Source organism: Prosopis cineraria, unplaced genomic scaffold (assembly GCF_029017545.1).
Source record: "Prosopis cineraria cultivar Desert tree isolate PC_DT_omini unplaced genomic scaffold, ASM2901754v1 PC12, whole genome shotgun sequence".
In the NCBI taxonomy this organism is placed as follows: Eukaryota; Viridiplantae; Streptophyta; class Magnoliopsida; order Fabales; family Fabaceae; genus Prosopis; species Prosopis cineraria.
In genome coordinates, this window is record NW_026555343.1 from 39997512 (window position 1) to 40023027 (window position 25516).

The 25516-nt window shown below is 35.0% G+C and overlaps 3 protein-coding genes across 3 annotated transcripts; 1 reads left to right on the forward strand and 2 right to left on the reverse strand.

Moving 5' to 3' along the window:
* Positions 1-2272: 2272 nt before the first annotated feature.
* LOC129287845 (trimethyltridecatetraene synthase-like) lies at positions 2273-5015 on the forward strand. The gene is made up of 2 exons (XM_054924093.1): positions 2273-3221; positions 4255-5015. Exons 1-2 carry the CDS (start codon positions 2343-2345, stop codon positions 4879-4881), a joined length of 1506 nt encoding a protein of 501 aa, XP_054780068.1. The 5' UTR covers positions 2273-2342; the 3' UTR covers positions 4882-5015.
* Positions 5016-6907: 1892 nt separating this feature from the next.
* LOC129289694 (developmentally-regulated G-protein 2) lies at positions 6908-13771 on the reverse strand. The gene is given in 13 exon segments (XM_054926506.1): positions 6908-7378; positions 7570-7740; positions 7854-7967; positions 8194-8364; positions 9112-9143; positions 9146-9230; positions 9354-9428; positions 10393-10449; positions 10648-10828; positions 11085-11161; positions 11737-11804; positions 13251-13343; positions 13636-13771. Coding segments are annotated over 12 exon segments (1197 nt in total). The 5' UTR covers positions 13321-13343; positions 13636-13771; the 3' UTR covers positions 6908-7282.
* A 2569-nt stretch (positions 13772-16340) lies between these two features.
* On the reverse strand, positions 16341-18579 carry LOC129288561 (40S ribosomal protein S3-3-like). The gene is made up of 6 exons (XM_054925193.1): positions 18418-18579; positions 18164-18311; positions 17692-17863; positions 17261-17315; positions 16959-17090; positions 16341-16853 (listed from the first exon to the last, which is right to left on the reverse strand). Exons 1-6 carry the CDS (start codon positions 18445-18447, stop codon positions 16674-16676), a joined length of 717 nt encoding a protein of 238 aa, XP_054781168.1. The 5' UTR covers positions 18448-18579; the 3' UTR covers positions 16341-16673.
* Positions 18580-25516: the final 6937 nt, after the last annotated feature.

The window sequence follows — 25516 nt, forward strand, 5'->3', positions numbered from 1 at the left end:
AGAGTACAAGTATTTATTACAGATATTGCAAAAGGTAAAAAGACTAAAATAGCCCCATATGAGTGGACTACAATGTAAACCAACAAATAAAAGAAATGCATATAAAAGATTACATATCTTCAACAACATATTGACTGTTAGGTTCAGGACTAGTAGATTGTTGTGCAACAATTTTTGTAGTTTTCTTATATTGCAATTCCTAAAATCTTATAATTATTACAACCCCACTCATCTTTAGAGCATCATAACTTCCTCAGCTTGTGGCCTTCATTGCACAACTTGTCTCTGTTTCTGGTGGAAGAATTGCATTTGCCTCCAGCCTCCAGCCGGACCTATGTAATCCAAATAAGTTTGATGAGGCGTGAGCCTATCCAAAAGATTTAAGTTATTAATTTTTAGTGTAATAATACAATCTTCAAGTATGTTTATTTGTTAATGTGACTATTTGAGCTAGTTACTTTACTCTGAAAGTTGGGTGCATTCAATAGCCTTTTGAACTGAATTTAATTTTCTCATTCAGTATTGGTTCATGAACAAAATACACTCTCATAAAATATTAGTGCAAGTGAAGATGCTTTTAGCGATCTGTACGGATTCAGATCCCTTGCTTCATTTTTTTTTACCAAAAAAAAAAACACTCCCTTGCTTTATAATTGATGTTGAGGATGTGAGAGAGTACTATGGACAGAAAATAGGGTCGGTTTGGAATAATGTTGATTGGTAAATTAAAATTCACTATGAATAATAAAATTAATTTATGGGATTTATTTTAAATATAATTGACTGCGTTTTGAAGGAGTTAAAAGCATAATTAAAAATTAGGTAAAATCATGATTTTGATAAAAATATATCCAAACCAAAATCATTAATTATGAATATAAAATCATGGTTTTATTAAAAATATTAAATTACTCCTATTAAATCTTAAAATTAATTATCAATTCGAAACGCTGTGGTGTTGAGTGAGGAAGAATTTGTGATGGATATTGATATAGATGATATTAATGAATTAACTGTTAAAATTTGCTAAAAATAATCAATAACAGAAAGCGTATATCAATCCTTGCTAAAAAAAAATGAGCAAGACAGTTTACAATTGGCTTTTTTTAATTTCTTTTTGATAATGCACTCAGGTCCCAAAAATTCAACTAAAAAATTACAAATACAGGAATTTCAATTATAAACAGAGCATTTAAGTTTCAAAATGAGATTCTTAATTGGTAGCTATTTAAATAAATATATTCAACTTTTTTTTTTAACTTTTTTTGGGTAATCTAAATCTTTTAATACATTGCTCTTTAATTTTTTTTTTTTTCAACTACCTATGGTTTAGCATGTCTACCGCAACATATAGGTGAGCCAATCACGCACTCTACTCACTGATTTAATTTAAAATTTTTGAGCTGCGTGATCTTGCAATGCAAAAACACAATTAATTAAGTTCAAATGGTAAAAAAAGCTTTTACTTACGTTATATTATTTGGCTTGACAAATATAATGGTGATCCAGTTCCAGTACCTCCTCCATACATATATATTGACTTTGCCAGTAAGGTTTGACTGAATAAGAGGCAAATTAAAGCTAATATTAGGTTGGAATTCAACGCTTTATTTAACTCCACATCCTAATCTAAACAGATTTCTTAAATTTCAGAGTAAAACACTGACTTTATCTTATTATTATACTTTAGTTACAAAAACATATCCCTATTAATTTAATTTTAGAATGCCTTAGACACACACAATATTTCTTTACAGATTAAAATCAAGTGCCACGACACAAATCTTAATCATGCTATAGATGTCTTTTTATCTTAATCTATAATAGAAACACATTTTATGATCGAATTCCTGTTGAGAGATATGTTTATATTCAATGTTTGATTGTGTTTCCAACTTGATCATTCCTCTAATTAATAAGAAGACACTAGTAGTGTACAATAAAAAATAAAAAATAAAAATATTTTATTGTTTAAAAAAAAATCCTTGTTATCGATCGAACATGGGGAAATCATAATGATAAGTTAAATGATTTGCTGTCATTTAAAAAAGGAAAGAATCAATATTTAACCTCTCATGATTTCAATTTAAAAATATTACAAATAAACATACTGTTATTACTTAAAATCATGAACGTTATTTTTTTTTCAAATAGAAAAGATATAAAATTATGTCCGTATTGATATTCCCAACAATTTTTTATATGACGAATTTGGTAGTTTATGTTTTAAATCAACTTTCTTTAAATTCCCTAATATTACCAGTCTGTTTCGTGGTCTATTAAATGTCTTCATCGTCCTTGCAAGTAAGCAACTACCTCACAAGCCCAATCCACAGACGGCAATGGCTTCATGGCTAGCAATCTTTATCCCCTTCGTCGTCTTCCTCCTCCTCTTCCGCCGCCGCCGGAGAAATAACCTGCCACCTGGACCAAAGCCATGGCCGATCATCGGAAACCTCAACCTCATCGGCCCTCTTCCTCACCACTCGTTTCATGCACTATCCAAAAAATATGGACCCATCATGCATCTCAAGTTAGGCTTCAAAGACGTGGTGGTCGCCTCCTCTGCCGACGTCGCTAGAGCCTTCCTCAAAACCCACGGCCACAACTTCTCCTCACGACCACCAACCACCGCCGGAAAGTACACAGCCTACAATTACTCTGGCATGCTGTGGGCCCCTTATGGCCCTTATTGGCGCCAAGCCCGCAAGATATGGAGCACAAAACTAGTCTCTCCCAATAGCATAAAATCCTACGAGCATACCAGAAAGGAAGAGATGAAAAGCATGTTGAACGAACTTTTCACTTGTTCAGGAACAACCATATTACTGAAAGATTATGTTTATTCTTTAAACCTGAACATTATAAGTCGCATGGTGTTTGGGAAGAAGTGTGTGACGAAGGGTCAAAGTGGCTTTGTTAGCTGGGAAGAGTTGAGAAGACTGCTGAAAGAGTTTTTCTTGCTGAATACGTTTGCGAATATTGGGGATCTGATTCCTTGTTTCAGTTTCTTGGACTTGCAGGGTTATGTTAAGAGAATGAAGGATTTCAGTGTGACGATTGACAGGTTTCTGGAGCATGTAATGGATGAACACGAAGAGAGAAGAGAAGGGATTGAGGATTATGTGGCCAAAGACATGGTGGATGTGCTTTTCCAGGTTGCAGACGATCCCACTCTTGAGGTCAAACTTCAAAGGCACCATGTCAAAGCATTTATTCAGGTATACAAACACATATACGTATCTTTATCAGCTTCCTTCTTTCTTCATCATTCATTTACATCAAATATTGAGCGTGAGATTATCTATGACGGTTTGGATATGCTTTTCTTCCCCCCTTTTTTAATTAAAAAAATAATTTTAGTTATTCAATTATATATGCCCTGTTTCAGTTGTTGCTCCGCGCGGCTGCTCTCGTCTAAACCACAATTGGATCCAACTCTATCCCATATCAGATTTTTTATATTGATTCAAGTTCATTTATTTTACATACTTAGACATCATAACATATATACTTTTACATTCTTGTCCGATGGGATCATGATACTGTCATGAACGTTATTCTTTATGTTTCTGTCTTCAATCAGCGTCTAGACTTTGTGCAGAAGGCAGCTAAGGCAATCAGTAAACTATTGCACCCGGCCAATATTAATCATCAATCAATAAGAAACACAGTTACTTTACTATTCAAGATGTGACTGCGGATACGTTTTATATATATTCCAAACCCAAAAGTTTTTGAGATTTTGTTCAATCTCTGAAATTTCGAAGCAATGTTTGTCTATGGGGTCAATGTTAAGTTAGTATATAGTTAGACTTGTATAATTTAAGAATATCAGATATTCATATAAAATATTCTTTTTATTTTAAAAATATCAGTAGTTAGGAATGTCTAAGGCAATAACCAGTGTTATATAAATTTAAAAAATATTTTTACTTTATTATATATATATATATATATCCTTTTTTACCACAACCATTAAAATCAATTTTAGATACTCTTTGCGGTGTTATTTTCTATTGCGCATCGAAGTAATTTTGAACAGTTTTAATCAAATTTTAATGAAATGAATTGGCTTATACTTTAAAAAAACTGTCAAAATTGAACTATAAAGTTTAATCAGCCTTTTCTGTGTCTACCATTGGAATGGACTATTCCTGGAAATAGATATACATACAAACACACACTTTTATACGGTTTTTTCCCCTGGTCAACACCAGTAACATGCTCTGTACTTGATTATATATTCACCAGGACCTTTTAACAGGTGGGATAGACACCTCAACAACAACTATGGAATGGGCAATGTCTGAGCTCTTGAAAAATCCAAAAACCATAAAGAAGGCCACAGAAGAGTTAGATAGAGTGATTGGAAGAGACAGATGGGTGGAAGAGAAAGACATTACTAACTTACCCTATATTGTAGCCATTGTCAAAGAAACAATGAGATTGCACCCTGTGGCATCCTTGTTACCTGCAAAGTTAGCCATTGATGATTCTAAGGTTGTTGGTTATGACATCCTGAAAGGGACCCAAGTGATTGTCAACGTGTGGGCAATTGGCAGAGACCCTACGATATGGGACAACCCTAGTGAGTTTTACCCAGAGAGGTTCATGGGCAAGGATATTGATGTGATCGGACATAACTTTGAGCTATTGCCATTTGGAGCTGGAAGAAGGATATGTCCTGGTTACTCTCTTGCTCTTAAGGTGGTTCAGTCAGGTTTAGCAAATTTGGTGCATGGGTTTTCATGGAGCTTGCCAGGTAATATGACAGAGATGGACTTGAACATGGATGAAACTCTTGGTCTTACTAATGTCAAAAAGCTATCAATTGAAGCTGTTATTAAGCCTAAGCTTTCTCCCCATCTTTATTTCTAATGATCATATATAAGGAAAATAAGATTCAAGGACTCAATATATATTTATATATATATTAATGACGATACTAATTAAGAACCTTAAGTGAGTTTCAACCATTATTTTCCTTATATTTGAATTTGAGTTTGGTGGTCTTTGTGATTTGAGCCCTGTCGTTGAGTTTCATGTTATTAGTATTACTTCTATGATAAAAGCATAAGCTTAAATGATTAGAATGCTATTACTTGAGAATATATTGCGCTGTATGTGGAATAGTTTTGCTAGTTTTTTATTAAGTAACAATGGTAATGAAAATTCCCATCTCAACTTACACAGACACGCATATATTGGATTAGTTTTCAGACAGATCTAAATTGGGGAAATGGGCAGCCCAATATGCCCATGTTCCATTTTCTCAAGACAAGTAAAATTTGGACTATGCAATCAAGAAAAGAAAGAATAAACAGGTTTCAAAATATCAAATTATAGAGTGTGTTAAGGTCAGATTCATTTCGGGCAATCAATGAGAGTTGGGTCTAGTTAAAAGGGATAATGTGTGTTTGGTTTTCAGTTTGTTAAAAATTTATTTGATAAAAATTAGTTTACTGAAAGTTAGCTGCTATAATAAAATTTATATTTAGATATATTTTTTTTAAAAGATAGTTTGACAAACTAAAAGTTATTTGAATTAATGATGATCTGTACTTTTAAAATGTATTTTTGAATATGCAATGATACAAAAAATACTAATTTATGATAATTTATAATTTTTATTATGCAAATATAATATATTAAAAATGTTTAAAAAATATGAAAAAAAATTAAAATAACATAAAATTTAAGATATTAAATAATAAAAAGAAAAAATATATAGTTTAAGATTATCTCATCCCAAAAGGACTTTTAAAAAGTAACAAAGTGAAACTTTTAAATTTTTACATTCAGTTCATCCTAAAAAAACTTTTAAAAAGCACATTTAATCTTATTAAATTACACAAAACCAACTTCTTACATCCCAAAAGTAGGAAAGTGTTTTTGGGATGTGAAAAGTGCAATATACCAACATTGCCTTAGTCTTTTACAACATCGTGAATTAAAATTCAAATTTTTTTTTGAAGAGATGCTTACATTTAACATTCAATAAAAAAATTGTCTCTAATAAAAAGATACATTTTAGGTAATTAAAAAAAAAAGATTCATTTCGGGAAAATGATGGCAGACAAAGTTAAGGAAGAACATGATTGGACATCTTGAATGACCAAAGTTAACCGGACGGTACTGTGTACATGTTGAATCCTAACCCACTTGAGAGGACCAGTCACAGTCATCAGAAGCCCAGAGACATCTGCTATACTGAATTTCCTCATGTTCCCATGGTTCTGAAAGTAGCATAATCACGTCAACTATGTCAGAATAATAAGGGAAAGAACATTATTACCTACAGCCAACCAATCCAAACCTCAGTGACTATAGATGCGTTAGATCTTTTCTCAAAGATGCAAAAGGAAGGAGTGAAGCCAAATGAAATTACGTTTGTTGGAGTCCTCAATGCATGCTGTTATGCTTACCCTGTCGAAGAAGGGCGCGTGCATTTCAAGCAGATGACAGATTTATTTGGAATTAAACAGTCACCTAAAGTCCTGAACACTATTCTTGCATGGTTGATCTGCCTGGGAGAGCTGGGCAGCTGGAAAGGGCATGCGATCTCATACCGGAAAATGCTAGTGATGATGCCACAGCTTGGGGTTCTCTACTAGCGGCTTGTAGGGTTCACGGTAATGTGGAGCTAGGTGAGATTGCAGCCAGACGTCCCTTTAAATTAGACCCAAAAGATTCCGCAAATTAAGTTCTTTTAGTAAACACTTACGCACCCAATAACAGATGGAATGAAGTGGAAAAAATCAAGTTGATGAGTTAAAGGAGAATGAGAAAGCCTCCAGGTTGTAGTTGGATTTAGAGAAATATAATCCACTATGTTCACTCAAATACTTTTTAAAATGCGACGTAACAAGCTCGGCAGAAAGAACCCATAGGAGCTCCAAGTAAGTAAAGTAACAAAGGTAAATTGACCATTTCCTCCGAGTGGTTCAAAATTTGAAAAATTGATTAAACCCAGATTTCATCAAAGTAGTCAATCTTTGAAAGAACTATTCTGGATTTCTCTTCTCTTTCTTATCCTTTCAGGTCAGCTGCCGACTTCATAAGATTATAACAAGTCATAACAAATACAACCAAAACAAAAATCCAACAAATACATGGGTGGTCACGCTTCGCTTAGTATGCGCACAGGAGGATATCATGCCCTTCATGCTAGGAACCTTCAGCACTCAATTACTTTGGAAGCTTCTGATTTTGAATATCAACCTGTGGGCATTTCTCCCACCCACCTCACTGATCAATGGATTACAAGGCAGCATCATAATTATGTCTTCAGGGGGGCTTTCTTCTCTCTGTCAGATATCCGAGCTGGAGCTGTAGAATGTGATTTGAATCGACCCCTCCCTCCCTCCTCCTTTTCCTGCGGGAATATAAATTGCATTCAGCAGCTCATGCCATCAGGATTATAACTGTGTTCAGCTCGCAGCAAGAAAAGGAAATAGAATTTCATAATATGGGTTCTGCTGAATTTAATTTGGCGGAAGGATGATCTAGACTAGAAATGCATTTCCGTCATACTACAGGAAACAAGCTGAGGGAAGTTTTCCTCACCTTTTTCTTAACAATCTGAACGACATCCTCGTCCTGAAGAAGATGACCAAGGCCACAATGTTGAGGATAGTGCCTTGCACTTGTACCCCATACCAGAACATACTTGACGTCCTTCACCAAACTTCTGTGTATGTGGTTGCAGAAATCCTCTACAGTGCAGCCACCTCTATCCTGCAATAATTTACCAGAGTAAATCAACAAGGAGGTATTAAAGAGCCAAATATTTTTGACAGGGTCGTATAAGGGACATGTATCTAAGATGGTAAGTTAAAAGATCAACATACAGCAGAAAGGACCACAGGATCAGAGAAATCAGGCTGCTGGCCTTGGGGCTTTGTGTAAACTCTAACCAGACCCATTTCCTCCCACATCCTCGCAAGTAGCCTATCAAAGTTCAGCTGTATGTGAAAACATGAAATTTAGCCGCATTGAGATATCAGAGGATTATTATAAAAAAAAAAAAAAACAAGAATCTAATGTTTTACGCGATGGAATTTGCAATCAAACAAGCATAAAGAACAAGCAATGCCGTCTTGTATTTTGTTGCCAAAATATGAATCATAGCATAGCTCCCCAACGATAATCAATCAGTATCATGGTTTGCTCAGAAATTATGGAACCCACCTTCAAATTGCAACTAATGACAACAGAATTAGGCTGGCGGGCTAATCTGTCTACATCATCTATACCAATAACATCAATCTTGTTGTAGACATATATACACTTCATATATTTACGGTTACCCTCAATAACATCTATGAGGTCATCCACGGTGGCATCCTCACGGAAAAGGACCTGAAATAAATTGTCATCTTTCATTTGGGTAGTTGGTAAGAAAGAGAAAACAGACCCTGAATTACATATTTACATTAGTGTATGCCGTAATGGAAAATACAGAAATTATCAAGATGACATTGTGCTATCAATATATTCCAAAGACAAGTAATAACACATCTAGATAGGCATCTTATCTGTTTAATCTTTATCCATGACAAATTCTAGTCGGATCTATTTTTCACAATCACAGCTTTCATCATCAAGTTACTTGACTCCTACTTACAGATGCACCTAGTCAAGGAGTTATAGATAGATCAGAAAATGACATGACTGATGGTTACTATAGATTTAGAGAACCACAGTGCAGGTAAAATGTGCAAGCATAATAAGTAAACGAAATGCAGAAGAAAAGAAACATTTTACTCTCTTCTATTACAAACACTAAGAGCATGGTACAAAAATAAAAAAGTATGTATCACCAAGGCCAAAAAAAAGGATGAAATAGAAAGGGACATGTGCTAAGTTCAACAATCATTCAGTCCTTTCCAACCTTCTGCAAAGAAAAGAAATGATAGAGAAAATGATGATTTACCCAATGAAACTAGCCAGGGATTTTACAGCCGTAGATGCAACCATCAAACCTTCCCCACTATAGTTAAACTAACTATGGAAATGATAATTAAGTATATTTAATTCCCATTAAAATAAATACAACTCCATAATTCTAAGATCCCATATTTGTGTGTCCTTTGAATTGAACTGTACCTCTGCATTGTGAATTTTATATTCATGCAGATCTGATAACACAGCTTCTCATCCACATGAGTCAAGGGCATAGTGCTATTGAATGAAATGCCCCCAGTCTTTTTCTTTTTAAAATATATCTGCATAGAAGACAAATCCAAAGCAATGGCAGGTGAGAAGTAGATAAAAGTCCAACCAAGAACTTAAAGTAAAAAACCAAACCGTGTCTTGAATCACTCAATATTTTTGGGGCACAAACTAACCTGAGGTGGCCTCTTGTTTAACCGTAAGCCAACAGCCTCAAGCTCCTTTGTCAATATTTGTCTATGACCCTCACTCTGGCAGATTTTTAGGGAGAAAAAAATCATACCAAGATTAGGAAAGTTTTTCAATTCATAGTAAACTTAATACTACAAGTAATACATCCAAACAGAATGTGAAGCAATTCCACAAACAATCTGTAAAACATATTTGAAATCCCTGCAAAGTTTCCAAGGTTTCTCATGCAAAATGATTAAAACTTAAATTGATGATCAGACAGGACTTGCTCTTCGGTTTATTCCATGAAGAAAAAATCCAAGTCAGTCACTCACATTTTAAAAAAAGTTCATCACAATGGTTTAAAACCAATTTCCAACAAAAACCAAATCTTAAAAAACAACAATGGGAAGAAATAGCACACTTTAAAATCTAACTTCACAAACATGGAATCATCCTCCAAATATTGCTGGGTCTCCAAAAGGAAAACAGGCAACTATTAGAAAAGTGCTAGAGATCATGTGTCTTTATCACATGATTTCTCTCTTAATTAGCCTTTTTCAAGATTAGTCCACTGTACTTTTGAGTTATTATCGGGATTAAAGGTATGTTCTTCCACGACAATGGAATAATAAGTTCCAGAGTGTTTGTATGAAATTCCACAAAACTGAAGAATTTGAAATGTTCAATTCATTTATTTGTTACTATTTACCAAGTGGAGGGGGAAGAAAATTAAGAGAGTAATGACTAATGAGTTACCATTCTATAATAACAGAGTAACTAGTGGGGTGTTTCAAGGGTTAACTTGATTCCCAGACAGAATAGAATTCTTAAATAGTGCCTAGATTACTGCAACAATTGACACATGACAACAAGCCTTTTCTCCTAGATGGGGTTGGCTACATGGATTGCACAACATCATTGTGCTTTATCAACAATTGACATATTATTTTATCAAAAAGCAATGTGAACATAAGGAATGAAAAGCTATATTAGAAAATAGCATTGCCAACCATTTAAAGAAAAGAAGAAAATAACACTTACTTTAGAGGCATCAAGAACCATCAATACTATGTCAGAAGATTTGGCAACAGCAATAACCTGAGAATATAGAGGGAAAAAAACCCTTTCATGTTCATGGAACTTAAGTATTGTTACCCAAAGTAATCAGTGAAAGGAACCAATAATCAACTTCATTCAGCAGACATCTATGTTCAATTATCAACTAGTTATGGCAAACAGTGCCCTAAAACTTACTAGTAGAAAGAATATGAGAGCAACAAGCAACTATCATTTTACCTGCCTCCCACGTCCCTTGCCTTCAGAAGCACCTTCAATAATTCCAGGAAGATCAAGCAGCTGAATTTTAGTATCATTGTAGTTTATGATACCAGGAATGCAGGTCAGTGTTGTGAACTCATAGGATGCAGATTCTGAATGTGTGCCCGTTAACATTGTCAAAAGAGTTGACTTCCCCACACTGTTAATGAAAAGCGAAGAGGATTAGAAAGGTGATGTCTTACTAAGCATGTGTAAAATTTGGAAATATAATGAAGGCAGCACCCAAGGGCATGCATGCATCACGCATAGAAACAAGGTAAATGCAATATGATGAAATATTGAGCATTAATATTAATAGTATAATTCATTTCCTATGAGATTATAGTTGAAAAAATTCACCATTCATCAATGAAAAATGAGTCTGAATGGAGATAAGCGTTTGTTACAGGACAGACCTTGGAAATCCTATGAGTGCAACTCGTCCATGGCCAAACTTTGTAACTTCAAATCCCTCTCCACCTCCACTGGAACCCTATTCCATGATTTGACAAGATAGAAAACTTAAAAAAACGTGCAAGGATTGATGGTTATCTATGGCACACTAAAATTGAGAAACTTAGGCAAGCTACAACATGACAGGTGATATGATTCACCAAATTCATCCAGTACCTATAAAAGAATAACAAAAATTTCATAAAACTTTTATCACATTTCAAGTGAGAACGTTTGTTGTTATTCTGTGCAGTACATATGTAAACTAAAGAAGCAAAATGAGTAAACGACTGGAGCAGGAATATTTTAGGTGAAAAAAACAATAGCACAAATTAAATATAAAAGCAGAATACCAGTTTGTCAGTAACAGTAAATGTACAGTGGTAGGGAAGAGAAATAGCTCACCAAGGACACAAAATTCTATAGCCCTTCCAGGCTACTAAGAAGCCTAATATTCATCTTTTCCCAATTTTTTTTGCCTTTAGTACAGAATAGATATGTGAAACGATTACTAATATGAATCAGAAATGTCAAGGACACAGAATTTTAAACAAAAGAGAACAAAAAACAAACCATACACAAAACCATGAACGAAAAGAAAGCAGATTCGCATACCTTTGGAGGCTCCAACAATTGTGTCCTTAGTTTGGCTATCTTTGCCTTGAGTTGTCCAAGATGATATTCTGCATGATAAACAAATGTAAATTCATTTATGTACTGGAAGTACAACAAAGATATAAGTGATAAACATATATTCCTAGATGGCTCTTGCATTATAATTAATTTATAAACACTTATACTCATTTATTTTAGCTATTCAAAAACCATAAATACGTTTCTGTAAGAGAAGTGGAGGAATGCTGATGAAGATAAGTTGTCTTAACTTGTTAAGATAAGTATTACCACATATTAATAGATATAATGAAGGACATCCACACCTCCTCTTAAGAATTCTTAACAAATCGATGCTGGAACATTTAACATAAAATCCGCCAAGATATCCTTGTTGCCCTATGCTTGCCTAGTGCAGTGAATGCAAACAGGTCAGGCAACATTTCAACTAAGCATTGCATGAAGTGCTCCCCCTCTTGGCTTCCCATAGATGATTGGTTGCCTAAGACATCTAATCCCACTGAAACTTCCAATGATAAATCCCTCTGAAGAATGAAGTGCTTCGTAGTGCCCAATAGCATCCACCATACACAACATTGGGAGTGTTGTGAAGGAGTGATTTTCATAGCTAGGGATAATCCTTAAGAGTGTCTGGTAAGATTGAAGTGAAGGTGCTTGAATAAAATCTTGATATTTGTAATTGAAATAATTATTCAACCAAGTGCACCCACTCTCCCTTGAGAACGGCTAGGTAGAATTGAAATAAGGTTCTTTCACGCTACGCAAACAATCAGTCAGTCAATAAGAACTAGACTCTAGACACTTAGTAAGTAGAATAGTTATTCTAGCTAACTCATTTCCCTATCCATAGCAGCACCCTCTAGAAGGAAGTTATCATCAAGAGCAAGACTGAAATACTCCCCATCTAGCTAGACCCGTCATCCTTAGCTACAAAACCCACAATCAACATGCATATCTTCCCCATGCATCAATCTCCTTTAAATTCAACCTCCTATTTAGCCCACTGTTCCATGCAGTTTAACATATATAGTTAATGCCCTATGTTCTCACTTCTCAGTCATGACCACCATGGGACGGACAACTCCAAACTTCCCTGTAAATAGATCCCCTGGTCTTCAAGGGGACAGACACTTGCAAAGTCACACTTATCGAGATTTCTATCTCTCTGCAACCTTGACACCTTTTACAACTTCTCAAAAACCTTCAAATCACTTAAAAAAACTGTCCTTTCAGTTAAGTTAGGAGACAATTTCACTTTTACAGGAGAAAGTCAAAAGGTCACAATCAATTTGTCTTCGCTTGAAGGCCTGCTAAAATATTTCATCCTTCCTATATTTAGCTACCCCAAGATAGTGATCCATTTCATTTCTGTTTCTCAACCCATCGTTCCTCGAACAGCTAAATATACCACATTATTTGATGTTATGATTATAACAATCAAATATCGAAGTAATGAAAAAGAAAGATGTATATGAAAGAAAACGCCCACTCAGTACCTGTGGCTTTATTTTTCTGGGTTCGAGCCATCTCGGCCTCGATTTCTTTGATCTTTTCAATGATACCCATTGTCCCTAGTTATTAGCGGCCACCTTCAAGAGAAGAGAAGAATGAAAAAATTGTTAACTTTCGCTAGCAAGCAATGAATATATATATATTGAACAACTTTCAACTACGCAGAAGTGCAGACACAATAACAAGCTAGCAATTCCGAAGTGAGATGTCGCTCCCAAGCAATCTGAACTCCTCAACAGTTCAGTTCCTTTACTACTTTGTTCCAAAGATGGAAATTCAAAGAATCAATTGCATGATTGGAAGAGCAAATCAAAAAATAATCGCAGGCACAAAAACAAAGCAAAGAGATGGAGTAAAGAGACGGCTCACCGGAACCAGGTCCCCAGCGATGCCAAAGAGAGAGAAATTGTCTGTGCGACGAGGGAGACAGAGAGAGGAAAGAGTGGGGAAGGAACGCAGCCGTACTGTAGGTCTTACAACAGTGGAGCTTCGGAGTTCATTGGAAGGGATGTGAAATTTCTTGGAGAATATTATTATTATTTATAATTCATAATTATAATTTCATCAATTTTTCTTCTATGAAAAATGAAAGATAAAATCACTATATAAAATATAAAAAATTGAACAAGTGAAATTACTCATGAGTTATCAATCATGATATCTGGTTTTCTACCTGCAAAAAATTAAAAACTGTAATAATTAAGTTGCTGCTCCATCTTGTTGATTTGTTATTTATTTCATTAAAATAATATGATAAGGTTTTATTCGCATATCACTTAAAATCAAGGTAGTACAAAGTTTAAAGTGATATGCATTTGGTAAAAAAAAGTGATTATCTAAAAAAATTAGAGTTTGATTACTAATATATTGCGCTGCATTAATACAAAATAATAGATCAATAATAGAGAATAGAAAATAGATAGATACATAATAATAGACAATAGTATAATTGATGACAGACCAATGAGAGTAGATATATTTTCTCTCATAATATAATAAACTAAGGTTCATTACTAAGATAGTGAGGTATCCATATTTATCGTCAGACTATTTATCAAATAAAATTAAATCTAACAAGAGAATATATATATATATATATAATTAAAGAAAAAAAGAATAATTGAACTAATAAGACTTGAATTTAATAGAAGAAATTAATCTTTCATAATATAGTGAATCAAGATTTAATTTTTATTGGGAGAGATATTTACATTTAGTATCCAACCATGTTTTGAATATAATTGGCCCTAACAGAAGGCTATATAAACAATAAATAAAAGGATAATTGATAGGTAAGTGTTGATTAAACATAATTAAAATTTTAAAAAAAATGACAATAAAATTTCACTAAAATATATCAATGACAATCAAGTCTTTCAAAATGCCACAATTTCTCTAAACTCCTTATATATCTTTTTGACATTAATGTTTTTAGGTTAAATGATTAAATTATTCCTTATTTAAATAAAAAATAGGTCTAGTCCCATTTTTTCAATTACAGCTTTTATTTTATGAATTACAAAAATTGAATAAAAAATTACAACTTTTTATTTAAAATTTCTTTTATAATTAATAAACAAGTTCTAAAAGTAACTATTTCGAATCACAATTTTTGTTCGAACAATTATAACTTTAACACTATGAATTATAAAAATTAAATAAAAAATTATAATTTTTCACACCAAATTTTTTTATTATTGAAGTCAAAGTTCTAAAAATAATTAATTATAACATTTGTTTAAACATATATAACTTTATAAATCATAAGAATTAAAAAAAATTATAACTTCTCACATGAAATTTTTTTATTATTAAAGTCTAAATTTTAAAATAACAATGATAATTTTTATTTAAACAATTACAATCTTTATTTTATGAATCATAAGAATTAAACAGAAAATTATAACTTTAGAGGTGAACTCATTTTTTATTTTAAATAAGAAATAATTTAGTCATTTAATTTAAAATTATTAATGTCAGAAAGGTACATTAAGACAAAAAAATTATGACATTTTAAGGAACTTAATTGTCTTTTATTTATTTTAGTGAGTTTTATTGTCATTTTTTCTAAAATTAAAAGTTTTGGAGGTGTTTTTTTAAATCATATTTTAAAGGTAAAAAGAGTTATTTACATATAAACCAAAGTTCAGGCATATGATTTAATCATTCATTTATTTTTAAAAAAATTATTGATATAAAATCTAAATTTATGAAAAAAAATTCATAATATTTATATACCGACTAAACGTGTGAAATTTAAGGTCAACTTTGTTTGATCTTTGCTTGATTCGTGTGTATCAAATTATGAGTTTCATATTATATTAATTGGCATTAATTAATGATTACACTAATATAAAGCTTCTTTAAAGGAACAAATTCTTGGAGCCAAATTCACACCATTGATAATTTAAAAAAATTTAAAAAATACCTTTCAAAATACAAGGCTACAACCTAACCTGCCAAATTTAAGCTTTTTTATTTAAAATTTTTATAAAATAAATATTTTTTTATAAAATTTTTAAATTACTTAAAATTTTAAAAATTAATTATCAATTAATTATTTTTAAATTTTATAATATCATTCTTGATTTTTATTTTATAAAAATAATTCATTATTATAATATTTTAAAATTTTATAATATTTTTATATATCCCACCTTTTTAAAATATTTTCTCACATGCAGTTTAATAAATTATTTTTAAAAACTACTCAAAAAAATTTTTTAAAATAATTAAAAGTCTATTTCTTTTAAAATGTAATTATTTTTTAAAGTTAAAACAAATATATAAAAGCTCACAAACAGATTTTTAAAGAAAAAACCATCTTTTTTATAAAATAAGTTAAAACAAACTAACACCTAAAATTTAAATGATAATAAAATCCATACGCAACCAGATTTACACTCCACTAAGAAATTACATACATTGAAAAAAAAAAAAAACTGGAGAAGAAAAGTTTTGGGCATATAAATTAGAAAATATTAACGTATGGAAGTTCAACCTTTCCGCCTTGCGTGATAACGAAGATTACGAGAAATATTTTTCATCATTATCAAATTAAATATGCCACGTAATTAATAGTAAACACCACCAATTTTAATATTAGAATTATATAAACACGGAAGATTACCTTCCAAGAACATCATCCATCTTGATACTGGAGATATCAAGAATAAATTGTAGCATTCGACCACTACAATAGCATATGCATAACGTGGATCGACAAAATAACCTCAACGAACGGCAATATGATAAAGTTCGGCATGAAGCATTCCGTCTATAGTTGAATCATGCGATACAACCTTTGGGAAACAAGAACCAAAAGTCGAAAACTATAATAAATTCTGCAACAATAGCAACCAACACAAGTTACATATCTCCTCTATTCCTGGTTCTGAAAAAGTGATCTAAACTGCTGCAATCTCTATGTTGGTGGGGACTGCGGGCTGTTGCAAGGGCCTAACAATGTAATCTTCTTCCTCCTTTGGTGGATGGATTGTGACAACATCCGGAATAGGTTTGGTTGGTCCATGCTTACCCTTAGGATCCCAATCAAGCATGATTTTAACCTTGATCCCAAGAACACCCTGCAGCAGTCATAGGTAGGATTTCCAGTCAAAAGATGCAAACACAGGCTGATTTTAAACGATTAGTTCCTGAATCTACAAGAGCCAATGTGGCAATATGCTGACCTGTCTCAGAAGCACATGCCTCACAGCAGAGTCGATATATTCTTTGACAGGCTGACCAGATGATATCATGTATCCGTCCTTGAATTTCATAGATTTGGCACGCTGAGCCCTGAGCTTGCCGCTAACAATAACCTGGAGATATTTGACAAGTACCAGATTGCATAAGTAATTCATGAAATCTTATCACGCCCATGTGATCAGTCAATTGGCAGTTGGCTACAGCTAGTATAATGCAGAATAAGGTCAATAAGTGAGGGCGGAATAGATAGCATAGGCCGATGTGAATCTATGGCTTTACTAACCTCACAACCTTTGGCACCACTTTCCATGACAAATCTAAGGACACCATAGCAAGCTCTGAAAAAGAGAAATACAAAAAGTTGGTGTAATATCAAGTAGACTCTTTTTATCCCAAAAAAAAAAAAATTCAAGTAGCCTTCCACCGAATATAGAAATCATATCAGGGGCAAGATAACTAACAACAAACACTGAGCCAAACGGTAAACTGACATTGACATCTGACAGGTGGTTAAACGACCAAAATGTGAAGCGGTCAGACAATCCAATCACCACATCTAAAGATCTCAAACTCAATTGTTCTAGACCCCAGAACTGGACTTGCTGTCTGAACAGCACAGGACTAGACCAGTATGATAAACACAAGATGTAAATAGCAGTGTTTCACGAATTAATGGACGTGTAAAATGAAAGTCCTATCAATAGCATTCCATACCTTCTGACAGCAAGCCCTCCAAGAAGCTTATAACGAAGAGATTCTGCCTGTGCAATAGCACAGAGCCCTCTGTTATTGACCTTCTCAGCATATAGCTCAACACTGTTCTCAGGGAACTTAAAACGCTTCTGAACAATAGAAGTCAGTTCCCTAATTCTTCTTCCCTTCTCACCTTCGCCAATTGGAGAAAAATGAAACCAACTCAGTCAAACAATAATGATATTTAATTTAAACCCATGCCGAACGAGGATAATCTTCCTAGTTCAGATTCAGATTTCTTCTTCTGTATAATTCTAAAGAAAATATGGATTCAGTGCAACAGATTCCAACCATATATTAGAAACCTTCAAAAATACACTCATTAACCTAATTACCAATCATCCGAAAATATACATATATATATATAACCTGAAGGGAAACAAGCCAAAAAATATTCGCCACCGTAAGAGTAACTAAACAAACACTAGTATACCGAGAACGTTCTGAGTGCGAGTCGCCCTAATGATGATCTCAGTCCGCATGGGTGTAACCCTAACTTCAACACCAGAGTACCCATCCTCTGCAAGCTCCCTGGTCAAAACCTCATTCAGCTCCGCAAAGAAAACTCCATCGGCTACAAACTGGAAAACACAAGCTCAGCGTCACAACAGCCTCGACAAAAACGGAAAGGATAAAACAGCAACATTCCTTTAATTTGATGAGGGAGAGAGGAGAATTTTTACTCACCTTTCGCTTTTTGCTCATTTGGGTCGCCATGTCGGTGAGCTTCTGTGAAGTCAAGAGAAAACTGAGCCTCCTCTCTGCGATTAGGTTTGGGAAACCCTAGAAAGATAAAATTGTCGTGGAGGGTTTTGATATGTGACTCAAATGATCCAACGGTTGATCTCGTTTAACAAAACTCTTTGATGGATGCGATTAAAATGATCAACTTCGCTGGGGGTTAATTTTGTACTAGTGAACTTACATCCTATTTCTTTTCAACATTTCTAAAGTCCGGATTCTGAATTATCAAGGTAAAAAAAAGCAAAGGGAAAATTGTACCCAAAACAAAAATCACGATCAAATTAATTGCTAAAAGAGAGTTGAAGAGTTTTGGAAAATAAGATCTTTTGTGGCATTATTGCGGTGTTGTTAAAGACCAAAATGGCCTTGGTAAATCAAAATTGAAAATTAAAAAAGGGGAGAGGAGTTGGCAATTCACGGCAGATTACATGCATTTCTAAACAATTATGCATATGCACATAGGTTATTGCATCAAAAGGAGATATATCACAAATGCTTGGTCAGTTTCTCAATTGCAAAAAATGATTGCATTCCGTTAAATATTCCTGCATATACACGAAAAGACTAGTTGCATATACTTTTTTTTTTTGCTAGAAAGGTAATTCATTAAAGATCAAGTAATTACATCAGGGCAAGACATAGAGTCTAAAGAGAGCAAGTCAGATAAAGGGGGAGGAGGACAAAGATCCCACCCGAAAGGGCACACCCCCTTGGAACATTCTTTAACTAACCAATCACTAGCTAAATTAGCAAACCTAGGGATCCAAGAAATGGACCAAGAATTGTTAACCGAAAAGGAGCCGCAAACATCAGCAAAAAGGACAACACAGGGCCATTCTGGGCAAGTGTGACCAAAATTGATTGCATCTACCAAGACTTTGCAATCTGATTCAAATGTAATTGTCTGGAAGCTATATTGATTAGTAAAGGAGAGAGCTTTGGAAAGTGCAGAAGCTTCACTTATGAAAGGTGAAGTGGCACGAATTCTTTCTCCAAATATAGCAAGAAGACTACCACAATGATCTCTAAAAATGACCCCAACACCTGCAGTGCTAGAATCAGAATAGTAAGAAGCATCAAAGTTGCACTTCACAGTGCCTACATCTGGTGGTTTCTAGTTTTCCTTTCGAACTACTTCCATGCATTGGTTGTGATCATGTTGAGTAGTATTGCACCAGCCATTAATAGACTAAAATTCAAGAAGAGCATCCTCAGCATGCTTCGAAGTTTCTAGGGGTCGAAGAGGGAGTTTTTCAAAATAATGAGCATATCTATTTTTCCAAATATGCTAACAGGTCATAGTAAAAAGAGCTGAATGCCAATCATCAGTAATGGGATTTGAGCAAAAATCAAGAAACCACCTGTCAAGTCGCGTCAGATTAGAGCTATCAATTTTTAGGCCTAAAGATAAGGCAAACCAAACCTTGTTAGACCACTCACAAAGGAGGAGTAAGTGTTCATAAGTTTCTGGGAGGTGCTTACAGCATTGATAGAGTGGATCAGACCTGTAATGACATCTCCAAAGGTTTTCATGTGAGGGTAAGGCACTATTAAGTAGTCTCCAGAAGAAATGCTTAACACGCCCAGGAACATGAAGTTTCCAAAGAACTTTCCAAATGTGCTTATGTAGATGAAAAGAGGAACTTGCCTTCATTGAAAGAGTAGGTTGTTGAAGGGAATTATAGCCATTCTTCATTGTATATAAGCCATTTTTGCTTCCAAGCCAATGGGGCCTGTCAAAAGGGAGACGAGTAAAGAGGGGGATGCTTTTAATAGCTTCTTTTTCAGAGTTGTTAAAGTACTCTTCCAGAATAGAGAGATCCCAAGTACCATTAGTAATTAATAGATTGACACAGAGAGTTTTTGCTTCTTTAACAGGAGGCTCAGAAGTAAGCTTGAAGGCAGGTAATGTGGGAATCCAAGGGTCTCCCTAACTATGAATATCAACACCATCACCAACACACCAATAAATTTTATCAAGCAGGAGCTCTCAACCAGCTAGCAGGCTATTCAATGCCCATGATGGCTTGGCACCCCTTTGGGCTATAAGGAAGGATGTTTTTGGGTAGTAGACACATTTGATAATTCGAGCCTAAAGATTTGAGGGGTTAGTAAGAAGCCGCCAACATTGTTTAGCTAGTAAAGCTTTGTTAAAGGCTTCAAAATCCTTAAATCCTAGGCCTCCTTGGCATTTAGGATCAGATAGTCTGTTCCAAGAAACCCAATGCATTTTTTTTCACCTTTTTGTCCCCACCAGAATCTTGAGATGATTCTATTAAGTTCAAGACAAGATTTAGCAGGAAAGAGGAAGCAATTCATTGGATAAGTTGGAATGGCATTTGTAACAGCTTTAATAAGGACTTCACGACCAACTTGAGATAGCAACTTACACTTTCAGCCTTTGACTTTCTTCTGTACTTTATCTCGGAAAAAGGAGAGGGCCTCAACTTTAGATCGCCCCTATAGAACAGGGAGGCCAAGATAGTTTCCAAGTGTAGTAGCTTCAGATATTCCCAGAATTAAGCAAAGCTCATCCCTAGTGTGGGATGGAGCATTGGGGGTGAAAAAACAGCACGACTTCCCCAAGTTGATGCGTTGCCCAGAAGCTGCACAATACTTGTTAAGTATGTCAGTAACAAGATAACAAGTTTGAGAATCTACTCTGAAAAATAAAAGGGAATCATCAGCAAAAAATGAGTGTGTTACTCTTGGGCAGTGCTTAGTGGGTCTCACACCAGTTAATAATTCTAAATCAGCATGCTGTAATAAAATTCTAGAGAGGATATCAGCAACAATAATAAATAGGTAAGGAGGTAAGGGGTCTCCTTGTCTTAATCCTCACGTGGGCGAACTTCAGCAACTTTGCGACCAGAAAGCAGGAGATTAAAGTTAACTGTGGTGATGCACATCATTATCTTAGCCACCCATTGTCTCAAGAAGCCCAATTTCAGTAACACTGCCTTTAAGAAAACCCACTCAATATGGTCAAATGCTCTGTTCATGTCTAATTTAACAGCAACTTCACAATAACCATTGTGTTTGGTTTTCAAATAATGGAAAAGCTCATGGACAAGAAATATATTATCTTGAATTACTCTGCCTTGCACAAATGCCGTTGATTTTCAGTGATGATTTTGGGCATAATCTGTTTCATTCTACTAGTCAGCAGTTTAGAGAAGATATTGTAGGAAAAATTGCAAAGGCTGATTGGACGAAAATGAGCAACAGCTGCAGGATTATCAGTTTTTGGGATCATTACTAGATCAGTGTCATTAAGTCCCCAAAGAGCTAAATTACCAGTAAAAAAAGATTACACCATAGCACAGACTTGGTCACCAACGATGTTCCAAGCCTTATGGTAAAACATACCAGAATATCCATCAGGTCCTGGGGCTTTAGTGCTGCCCATTGCAAACACAACTTGTCAAATTTCCATTGTAGTGAAGGGCCTTTCAAGGAGTTTGTTATCCATGTCAATGAGAAGGTACGGGACATATGCAAGTACTTTAGAGAAATCTCTCATATTGCTACGGTCAAAGAGAGAATTGTAGAAGGACATAAATTGATTGTCAATATCCACCTAGGAGTCAATCCACTCCCCATTAGGGCATTTAAGTCTTTGGATCTTTTTTTTGTCTCCTATAAGCTGTGCTCAAATGGAAAAATTTGGAATTCATATCTCCCCATTTACACCAGTTGATTCGAGCTCGTTGGTACCAGTACTTCTCTTCTCTATCCCAAAGAATTGCTAATTCACATTTTAGGGCCCTAGAGACATAAGCTTTATCATTCATCCATTCCCCTTCATAGCAACACCGAAGCTCAATTAATATTTTACTAATGCTTACAGCATTATTGGAAAATTGTTGCTTACTCCATTGGAGGAGAGAGTCTCTGGTGCGAAGGAGATTGCTATTAAACCAAGAGATTTCATCAAGAAGATCTTGATTGTGTCAGGGCTCCAATTGTCATAGACAATTTATAGGAATTCAGGATGATCAAGCTAAAACAATTCAAAGAAAAATCTCTTAGGCGTTTTCACCTCTATACCATTTAATTTTAGAAGAAGGGGGAGTGATCAGAACCAATGGGATCTAGAACATTGAGTAGAGAATTACAATGGTTTTCCTTCCATTTAATGTTACAAACAGCTCTATCAAGTCACTCTCGAATAAAATCTTCACCTTCTCGATTGTTAGCCCAGGTAAACTTAGGCCCATTATATTCTAGATCCATCATCCCACAGGTATCCATAAAGAGATGAAACCAGTCCGAGGATTTAGGAAGGCCATGATGACCACCTTGTTTTTCATGGGTGTAAAGGAGTTCGTTAAAATCACCAATGCATAGTCAAGAATTATGATCTCCTGAGTTGAGTCTAATCATTTGACCCCACCAAAATTCTTTCATCTCATCGTAAGGAGGGCCATAAACAAAAGTGCAATGGCAAGGAGTAGAAAAGAAGCCATAATGAACAGTCACATGAATAAAATTACGAGCAAAAATATGTACCTCAATATTGACATTTGATTGCCACCATAAGCATAATCCCTTAGCACGTCCAATAGGATCTATAGAGGTGCCTAAATCAAAGTTACAACTTTTACGGAGACTTTAATCTTTGTAAATTTCATTTTCATTTCAGAAAGAAAACTATGAAGGGCTTGAATTTATTTATTAGAATTTGAGATGCCTCTCAGTTAGGGCAGCCCCCAAACCCTAACAATTCCACGCAAGGAGACTCATGGCTGCTAGGTGGCCCTTGAAGGTGAGCCACCAAGCCTTTGATCAAAAGTAACAGCAGTAGAAGTCGTGAAAATAACATCATTCCAATGAGTACTAGAGACATCACCTTTTAATAGGCACATCAACTGGAGAATCAAAATCAATCTTAGTAGTAGTAGAGAATCGACGCTTTCTGGTTTTCTTCTTGAGAGGGCTTTTGCCCTTAGAGAAGGAATTACTTGGAACTAGAAGCTGGGATTTATTACCATTTATGGTGGCTTCAGTCGGCGAGTTGTCCTTCTTCAATCTCTTAGTGTTAGGGAAAGGCCAGTCATCGTAGGCAGGACGCTTCAGATTGACACATTCAAGCTTTTGGATAAGATCAGTTTCGATAATTACAGGTTTAGATAAGGATAAAAGGTTGGGGCTTGGAGCATCATCATCTGGCGGTAACTCAATAAAGTATTTAGTAGTAGTGGACTCAACAGCATTAGAAACCACAGTTCTTGGGCTGAACGCTTTCTCGTTGGAGTTGATTGAGGTATCTGGCCCAACAAGAACATCAAAACTCATACTAGTAGATTGGGCTTTGCTTGAGGAGTTAGCCCATGAGAGATTAGTTTTAGAAGACTCAGAGATAGCTAATTTGTCTGCATTTCCCATATTGGATGGTTACTTACTCCACGTGTCAATAGGGGGTACAGGATCATGGTTGTGTGGCATGCCTTGTTCGATCATCAGGGGGATTGGTGCTAACAGTTTTCATGCTTAAAGCAGTACGTCTATCAGAGTCATTGGCCACACGCTTGCCTTTATTATGGCAGTCACACACTTCTCTATGGTGATCACTAGCTGCCTGTTCATTCCTTGTTTCATCAACCCAAATAATTTTGGCTATAGGTTTTTGAAAAACAGCACCAATCCAACCTCTATAACGAGGTTTTAAAGGATCTATATCTGACTAACATTGATCAAACTCGCAGCTTCGATTGTCATGACCAAAACGGTCTCAATTATAGCAAAATAGATGAAGCGTCTCATATTTTATAGAGGCCCAAGAGCTTGGTCGATCTAGTCTAGCAACCCAAAAACCATCAACCAATGGTTTTAGCAATGGGACAAAACACAGATGCGTAAGAAGCATCTATTAATAATATCATTAGACTTAGGCTCTTCATAAGCAAGAACACGACCTACTCTGTTTCCCATTGTAAGAATGTTTTCATGCATCATTTATGCTATGGGAATGCCGTGTATTTAAACCCAGAAGGGCAGTCTTCAAAAACAATTTCATCTATTGTCAAGAATGGTTGAAGTTCCTTTAAATAAATAATAAATCCCTGGATAATCCAAGGCTAGTCTCGGAGAATTCGCAGTAGTTCATCATGTCTCTCAAAGTTAAATGAGTACATGTTTTCACCAATATCTCCAATAGAAAATTTACCTCTAACATTCCAAGCCTTATCGATAGTGTTCCTAATGGTAGCTTTGTTTTGGGGTCAATTTGCAATAGTCTTGCCCACAAGAGCAGTGACTATAGTGTCTGCATTCCATCTAAGTTTAAGTTCATCACTCTGTTTACGAGTACCACTATTATCATCACCAAGCCTTGGGTCAGCGTTAGTATCCATGGAAAGAAAGGAGATGCACTTGTAGAAAACAACACACACCAACACAAGGGAGCCCACAAACACTGTTTACTCACGCACCCTTGTTTACTCTCACTCACAGGCACACATAAAATCACAGCGAGTTGAAAGAGAGAAGAAACACCTAATGAAAAATCGCAATAAGGTGAAAGAGAAGAGAAACACCTAAAGAAAGACAACGCACACCAACGTCAAGGAGCCCACAAAATTTATTTACTCACACACCCCTGATTACACTCATTCACAGAGCGGACACGAAAATCAGAGCAAGGTGAACAAGAAAAGCGGAAGGAATAGAGTTAGAGAAGGGGAGAAAAAGACAACAAAATATGGCAGAGCAAGACACAGTCGACGGTAGGGTAACGCTCTCACGAAGGAGAGAAAAGCTCTCACAGAGGAGAGAAAACACTCTCACAGAGAAGAGAAATAGTTATTCCCGGAGGAAGGAGGAGACTGTTCGGGAAGGAAGTACTAGTTACATATACTTGATGTTATATATACCCATAACAAAATGAATCTTTAAAGAGGATGCATTGCACGTGTTAACTTATTAGTTTTATATATTGAAAACTTTTACATATGAGGAGAGCCTACTATATCAGAGGGATCTTGCAAATGCATGGCCAATTTCTCTTTATAAAGATGATTGCATTTTGTTAAAAATTTCT

Excerpts from the sequence above, each read along its gene's own strand:
- LOC129287845 (XM_054924093.1), top strand. The coding sequence starts at position 2,343 with ATGGCTTCATGGCTAGCAATCTTTATCCCCTTCGTCGTCTTCCTCCTC. Across the intron at positions 3,222-4,254 it reads ATGTCAAAGCATTTATTCAG|GACCTTTTAACAGGTGGGAT; the intron begins GTATACAAACAC and ends TATATTCACCAG.
- LOC129288561 (XM_054925193.1), bottom strand. The coding sequence starts at position 18,447 with ATGGCGACCCAAATGAGCAAAAAGCGAAAG. Across the intron at positions 17,864-18,163 it reads TCGCACTCAGAACGTTCTCG|GTGAGAAGGGAAGAAGAATT; the intron begins GTATACTAGTGT and ends CAATTGGCGAAG. Across the intron at positions 17,316-17,691 it reads GGAGGGCTTGCTGTCAGAAG|AGCTTGCTATGGTGTCCTTA; the intron begins GTATGGAATGCT and ends TCTCTTTTTCAG.